Source organism: Penaeus japonicus, unplaced genomic scaffold, assembly GCF_977035675.1.
Source record: "Penaeus japonicus unplaced genomic scaffold, GWHDUDI00000001_assembly GWHDUDI00000001, whole genome shotgun sequence".
Taxonomy (NCBI): Eukaryota; Metazoa; Arthropoda; class Malacostraca; order Decapoda; family Penaeidae; genus Penaeus; species Penaeus japonicus.
In genome coordinates, this window is record NW_028234403.1 from 49695915 (window position 1) to 49703414 (window position 7500).

A 7500-nucleotide genomic window follows, 5' to 3' on the forward strand; every position below is an offset into this window, starting at 1 on the left:
TAGGTGGTGTTAAGTTAGGTTAGGATTAGGGCAAGTTCAACTAGGTTCAGTCAAGTTGGGTCAAGTTAGATTAAGTTAGAGTTAGGTGAGGTTACATAAGGTTCCTGTTAGGTTAGGTTAAGCTAGTTTACGTTACCCTAGGCAACCTTACGGTAAGTGACGCACGGAGGGGCGGAGACGAGGTGAAACGCATCCTACAGAGCATTCTACAACAAGGCCGCTCTCTCTACTGACCTGCTGCACTAGCTGTTGGTACTGCGGCGTGGAAGGGTCCAGGCGATCAAGGTCATGCGTCAGGGCAAACTCGGTCAGGGACTTCCAGGGCGGCTGGTAGGCGGTCACGTCGAGGGGGCCGCCCATGCCCACACCCATGGGCGCACCGTCGTGTCGGATGGGCGAAGAAGCAACCATTGGCACGCCCGTGATGCCCTGCAGAGCCATCTGTTTTTCCTTTCGGAGAAAAACAACGAGAGGGCGTTAGGCTGACGGGGGGAGGGGGGGGGTGACGACGAGAGAGAAAGAGAGAGTGATGGAGGAGGAAGAGAATAAGGCTTGGGGTCAAGATAAAGGGATAGAGGGAGATTGAAAAGGCGTGGAGAAATCGTAGGAAGGAGAAGATAGAGAGATGAAGATGAGAAATGGTAGAAAATAATGAAACTAAAAAAAAAGAACGAAATTATAATAAAAAACAGAAGACCATAGATATACACACACACACACACATTAAAAACACAAACACACACACGGTACATTTTCTCACGCCGGCGTTTGGTCATCCTCCACGATCAATTCTGTCAACACTCTTGGCCCTTGCCCCCTCTCCCCTCATCTCCCCTCAACCCCCTTCCCCCCTCCCCCTCTTATACGCCCCCCCCCCACCTTGTCACTACACTCACCATACATCCTTCGCTACTCTGAGCACCGCACCTTTTTATCGCTTCCCCTTTCAACCGCACTTCTTCGGCGCCATAAAAAAAATCACTCTGCGTTTCCTTCCTCCTTTCTGTCTTGGCTTTTCCTTTCCGATATCTATTTCTAATTTATATATATATATATATATATATATATATATATATATATATATATATATATATATATGTATATATATACTGTATATATGTGTGTGTGTGAGTGTGTTGAGAGAGAGAGAGAGAGAGAGAGAGAGAGAGAGAGAGAGAAAGAAAGAAAGAAGAGAGAAAGAAAGAAAGAGAGAGAGAGAGAAAGAAATAAAGAAAGAAGAGAGAAATAAAGAAAGAAGAGAGAAAGAATGAGAAAGAGAGAGAGAAAGAAAGAAAGAGAGAAAGAGAGAGAGAGAGAGAGGCAGACAGATAGCCAGACGAAGACGGAGCAAGAGGCAGCAGAGCACAGATGTGAGCACAGGCGGTCGCCCTTCGTCATCGGATAATGACTCCGAACAAGACAACTCGAAGGCTAAGTAGGGATGACTTGATGATGACTTTGACGAGTGTAAAAGACACATATAGATTAACAAGATATGTAAATAAGTGATGAAATATTAATCATTGGTTATAATGATATTGGAAATAATGATCATAACAACAATAACAACAGTCATGATAATGATATTAGAAATAGCAATGATGCTGATGATGATAATGTTAATGATAATGATAATGACAATGATAATAATCATTATAATTATAATGATGATGATAATGATAATGATAGTGATAATAATCATGATAATGATAATGATGAAGATAGAAACGCCGGTGTGATGAAAACCCTAGTGTGATGAAACCCCCCGGTATTAGGAAAACGCCTGCGTGATGTAAACGCCGCTGTGATGAAAACCCTAGTGTGATGTAAACCCCGGTGTGATGAAGACGGCGTGGTGATGAGGAGGAGGCAGCAGAGAGGCCGCCGTGTTGACCCACCGGCGGCCGGGGCGAGCGTGCACGGCAAATATTACCTTCCGAGTATTGTGTTACGCGGCTCAAACCACCACGCCTCTTCGCTTCCTCCTATCTCATTATACCTCGTCATTAGACGCGCTCTCGGGCTCTGCATCTCTCGTGGGCTCTTTCTCTCACACTCTCGCTCTTTCGCTCTCTCGCTCTCTCGCTCTCTCGTTTTCTGTTTCTCATGATCGCTCTGTGTCCTCTTTCCATGCCATCTCCATTCCATCTCCATCTCTATCTCTCCTGTCTCTCACTCACTCACTCTCGATCTCTCCTTCTCTCTCTCTCTCTCTCTCAATTTCTCTTTCTCTTTCCCTCTCTCTCTCTCTCTCTCTCTCTCTCCCTCTCTCTCTCTCTCTCTCTCTCTCTCTCTCTCTCTCTCTCTCCCCCTCTCTCCCTCCTCTCTCTCCCTCTCCCTCTCCTCTCCCCTCTCTCTCTCTCTCTCTCTCTCTCTCTCTCTCTCTCTCTCTCTCTCTCTCTCTCTCTTCCCCTATCTCTCCCTCTCCCCCTCTTCTCTGCCCCCCCTTTCACCCCCCCCCCTCTCTCTCTCTCTCTCTCTCTCTCCCCTCTCTCTCTCTCTCTCTCTCTCTCTCTCTCTCTCTCTCTCTCTCTCTCTCTCTCTCTCTCTCTCTCTCTCTCTCTCTCTCTCTCTCTCTCTCTCTTCCTCTGTCGATGATAGATCAAACGGCTGGGTTGCGATTAGTCCTTCATGTGTGTATAATTAGGCTGGTTTACATAACTTCCTCGATATCCTTCTATTTTTGTCTCTCTGTTCATTTTATTTTATCTCCTGTTTCCATCATTCTTAGTTAATTCTGATTTATTCATTCATTTCCTTTTTTTTTTCTTTTTCATTCACATGACTCTTTTCTTTTTTCTTATTCACATGAATTTACGCGCATTATGCTGTTGATGGTTGAAGGGAGATTAAAAAAACATCAAAGGAGAAAAGAGGGATTTAAAAAAAAAGCAATAGAAAAAATAATGAAATGGGATAAAAGGGAAAAACACGAACATTTTCCGTACTATGCGTAGATAAGTGAAAAAAATACTAAGCTTTGGTCTTGTATGCATTAGAGGTCCTCCTTATAAATACACGTGAAGGTGAAGGTATCTCTGTGTGTGTATGTGTGTGTGTATGTGTGTGTGTGTGTGTCTGTGTGTGTGTGTGTGTGTGTGTGTGTGTGTGTGTGTGTGTGTGTGTGTGTGTGTGGTTGTTTGTGTGTGTGTTTGTGTGTTTATGTGTGTGTGTGTTTATGTGTGTGTGTGTTTGTGTGTGTGTGTTTGTGTGTGTGTGTTTGCGTGTGCGTGCGTGCGTGAGCGTGCGCGTGTGTGTCTGTTTCTGTGTGTATTTATGTATTTGTCCGCCACCGTCCGTGTGTACTACCAACAATGACACAAACGAACTCACACACACACACACACAACCCTCCCCTCCCCCTCCACCACCCCCATACACACACACACACACACACACACAGTCAGTGACCAAAAAAAAAATCTATCTGGTTAGTCGCCGCACCAAGAAGACCCCGCGCCGGAAAATTTCGTCCAAATATTGACACTATCCCTAATGACTGGAGTCTTTAGAACTGAATTGTCGGTCAAACACTGGCCCGGACGGTCTCATTGAAGATGGCTTCGAAAAAAAAAGAAAAAAAGATAGAAAAAAAATACGTTTAGCTTGCTTCGTATCCTTTTGGGAAATGTAAAGCGTTACTTGATAGGGAAGAACGCCGCCGCCGCCGCCGACCGGGGAATTTCTGACGCCATTTTCTCTCTTTCGCTCTCTCTCTCTCTTTCGCTCTCTCTCTCTTTCGCTCTCTCTCTCTTTCGCTCTCTCTCTCTCTCTTTCGCTCTCTCTCTCTCTCTCTCTCTCTTTCGCTCTCTCTCTCTTTCTCTATCGATGGAGGGAGGGAGGGAGGGAGAGTGAGAGATAGAGAGAGACAGAGAGAGAGAAAGAGAGAGAGAGAGAAAAAGAGAGAGAGAGAGAGAGAGAGAGAGAGAGAGAGAGAGAGAGAGAGAGAGAGAGAGAAAGAGAAAGAGAGAGAAAGAGAGGAAGAGATAGAGAAAGAGAGAGAGAGAAAAAGAGAGAGAGAGAGAGAGAGAGAGAGAGAAAAAGAGAGAGAGAGAGAGAGAGAGAGAGAGAGAAAGAGAGAGAGAGAGAGAGAGAGAGAGAGAGAGAAGAGAGAGAGAAAAGAGAGAAAAAGAGAGAGAGAGAGAGAGAGAGAGAGAGAGAGAGAGAGAGAGAGAGAGAGAGAGAGAAAGAGAGAGAAAGAGAAATGAAGAAAGAAGGAAAGAAAGAGAGAAGCGATGGAAGTAGAGAGCAGGAGAAGCGAAGGGGGATAGAGAGGGGAGGAGAGTAGAGTAAAAGAAGGCCGTTAAATTACGAAAGGTGTTTGTTGATAATTGACACCCTGTTCGACAGTTCGGGCCAACCAACGACGGACGAAGAACCAGGGTTTGAATATTCCTGAGTTTAGGTTCGATTTTGAAAAGAAGAGAATACTGTTGATGTTACTGGTTGAGAAATGTGACGTCCATATTGCAAAATGGAATTCACAAAAGCGGATTACTAAGGTTATTAGGAATAATCATCACACCAATGATAACATGATAGCAATGATACAATAGATATAATGTAATTCTTTCAACCGTACGTAAAAAAAAAAGACAAATATATAAAATTACCTTTCGTAGTTCAAAGCCAAAAGGAATCTTATTTCATCGCTCAATCACTTCCCTTAATGCACTCGTACCCCACTCCTACCCCACCCCCCCTTGAGAGAGAAAAAAATCGGCAAAGCCAATTGAATTCTTTTAACCCGCACTCCCTCCCTCCCCACCCACCCGCCCACCTGAGAGAGAGAGAGAGAAGGAAAGAGAGAGAAAGAGACTAAGAGAGAGAGAGAGAGAGAGAGAAGGAAAGAGAGAGAAAGAGACTAAGAGAGAGAGAGAGAGAAGGAAAGAGAGAGAGAGAGAAAGAGGGAGAATGATAGAAAGAGAGAGAGAGAGAGAAATAAGAAAAAAACAAAAAGAGAGAAGAGATGAAGAATGAGAACTCCCATCGCTCACTCCCTTCTTCGCTCTATCAAATAACAAAGATATAACGTTTTTTTGTTCACAGATTCGTAAGTAAGGAGAAGGTTTGTTTGCATCTCCGCCCCGAGTGAATGTAAACGGAGCCCGGCGCATTTGAGTCACTTCACGGAACTTAGCGGTTTGTTTACTCTCGGCGTAACTAGACGTATCGATAAATATCTCACATCATACAATGGCATCGACATCTACTTGTAGTGCGAGAGAGAGAGGAAGAAGAAGGGGCAAGAGGGAGAGGAAAGAGGAAGGGAGGGAGAGGAGGGAGAGGAGGGAGGGAGGGAGGGAGGGAGGGAGGGAGGGAGGGAGGGAGGGAGGGGAGGGAGGGAGGGAGGGAGGAGGGAGGGAGGGAGGGAGGGAGGGAAATAAATGAAATGGGAAAGGGGGTATGTGCAGAGGGGAGTGGGGGAGAGGGACAGACGAGAGGGTGAGAGAGAGAAAGACACATACAGGCAGACAGACAGACAGATGTAGGAAAAGAGAGTTTTGTCAACTACTTACAAAGTATATACATACCTGCTCATATATATATATATATATATATATATATATATATATATATATATATATATATATATACATATATATATGTATATATATATATATAATACTATATAATCCAATACAATATACACAGTTCAATATAATGCAATATCCTCAACACAGCCTTATAAACTAGAATAAACCTTGTTTTGTCTCACCTCCCATACCTTTTCTTGTTGCATTTGCTTCATCAACAAAGACCTTTTCTTGTCCTTGCACCGTTTGTTCTGAAACCAGACGCGGATCACTCTGGGCGAGAGACCTGTCATTTCCACCAGCTGTTCCTTCATGAGGGCGTCCGGGCGGCAGTTGGCAGCGTAGCAAGTTCTGTTGGGAATGGGAGGCAAGAGAGGAAGGTTGAGTTAGGTTGGGTTGCGTTGGGTTGGGTTGAATTGAGTTGAGTGTTGAAAGGAGTTGCATTGCGTTGAGGTGAAGTACATTGGATTAGGTTAGGTTTAGGTTGGGTCAGGTAAAGTAAGAAAATAAAAAAAAAATCACTTTTGGATAAGAAATCCAATACTTACAATAAAAGTCTTTACATTCAAATAATAAAATCATGCCCCGCCCCCCCCACCAAAAAAAAAAAAAAAATCTCACCTGAGCGTATGCAACTGCTTTTCATTGAGGACGGTACGAACTCTGGTGGTCTTGCCTTCCCGCCTCTCCTTCCGTAACGGTTTGCCTTCGCCTGTTAGCAAAAATGAAATAACGATGAATGATAAATCGCCAATAATATCAGCTATCATTATCATTAACCATCAACAAAAACACCAACTATAAAAAAAAACAATATATAATTATCTTTATGATAAAAAAATTCTCTAATCATTAACAAAGACACTCCCTGAAAGCAAAAAAAAAAATCACCTTTGATTTCGTTGTTGTTAATATTAGTCGTGTTGTTGTTCTCGGCGTTCGCTTTCTTCTCGAAAACGTCGAAGTCGTAGCGACAGTAGAGCCCATCCTCTCTCAGAGCGAATTCATCCCCGGGCAGAAGCTGTTTCCCGCAGGCGGAGCATCTGCGGGGGGAGGGGGGGAAAGGGAGAGAGGGAGGGGGGGTTATTTGTGGCTTGTCTGTTTGTTATATGGCTTTTGTATAGTTATTTACGATTAAAATACGTATATCAAAAATGTATGAAACCTATGCCTTTATATATATACATATATATATATATATATATATATATATATATATATATATATATATATATATATATATATATATATATATATCAATCCATTCCAGTTCCTCCTTCCCTTGAGACTCCTTGCATAACGATCCACTCACCTAAAGCAATCCAAGTGGTAGATTTTCGTCCGTGCGCGCATCACCAGGTCGGTCTTCTCGAACATTCTGCCGCATTTATCACATTTCGCGCCGAATAATCTGAAAAGAGCGAGAAATGAAGGGCATTAGGATTGTTTTGGTCTCTTTTGTGTTGTAGGTTGTGGTTGTTAATGTATGTGATGATTATTGTGTGTGTGTGTGTGTGTGTGTGTGTGTGTGTGTGTGTGTGTGTGTGTGTGTGTGTGTGTGTGTGTGTGTGTGTGTGTGTGTGTGTGTGTGTGTGTGTGTGTGTGTGTGTGTGTGTGTGTGTGTGCTCGTGTCCACCCGACAGTATTAGTAATTATACAACTCTTGCTGACTTTAGAATTCTGAATAAAACATGCTATACCTAAACGTTGAGAGCAAGCAAGATACATGCATATAATCATATGACCATAATTCCCATTCGCATTTTTGTCGGTAACCTGATAATCGTCACTATGTTATCAGTCTTGAACAATAAAACACACACACACAAAAAAAAACACACACAAACACACACACACAACAGACACACAAACAAACAAACAAACACACATCCAGTCGCCCCACACTCCGCTCGCCCACCCTAATACACACACACACACACAAACCCCTTCCCCCCTCACCCCC

General features: G+C 43.4%; 1 protein-coding gene across 6 annotated transcripts in view; it reads right to left on the reverse strand.

The window, feature by feature from the left end:
* Positions 1–7500, reverse strand: part of LOC122255550 (insulin gene enhancer protein ISL-1) — a 47229-nt gene that overhangs the window by 13272 nt on the left and 26457 nt on the right. For 3 of the 6 annotated variants that reach the window (XM_043019710.2, XM_086541925.1, XM_086541936.1), the window contains 5 exons: positions 6850–6948; positions 6429–6580; positions 6159–6249; positions 5729–5888; positions 235–450 (listed from right to left, as the gene is read on the reverse strand). In XM_043019710.2, the coding sequence (XP_042875644.1) occupies positions 235–450; positions 5729–5888; positions 6159–6249; positions 6429–6580; positions 6850–6948 (718 nt within the window). Of the gene's footprint in view, positions 1–234; positions 451–5719; positions 5889–6158; positions 6250–6428; positions 6581–6849; positions 6949–7500 lie in introns of all 6 variants that reach the window. The other 3 variants (XM_043019709.2, XM_043019711.2, XM_043019712.2) reach the window with 1 other exon arrangement.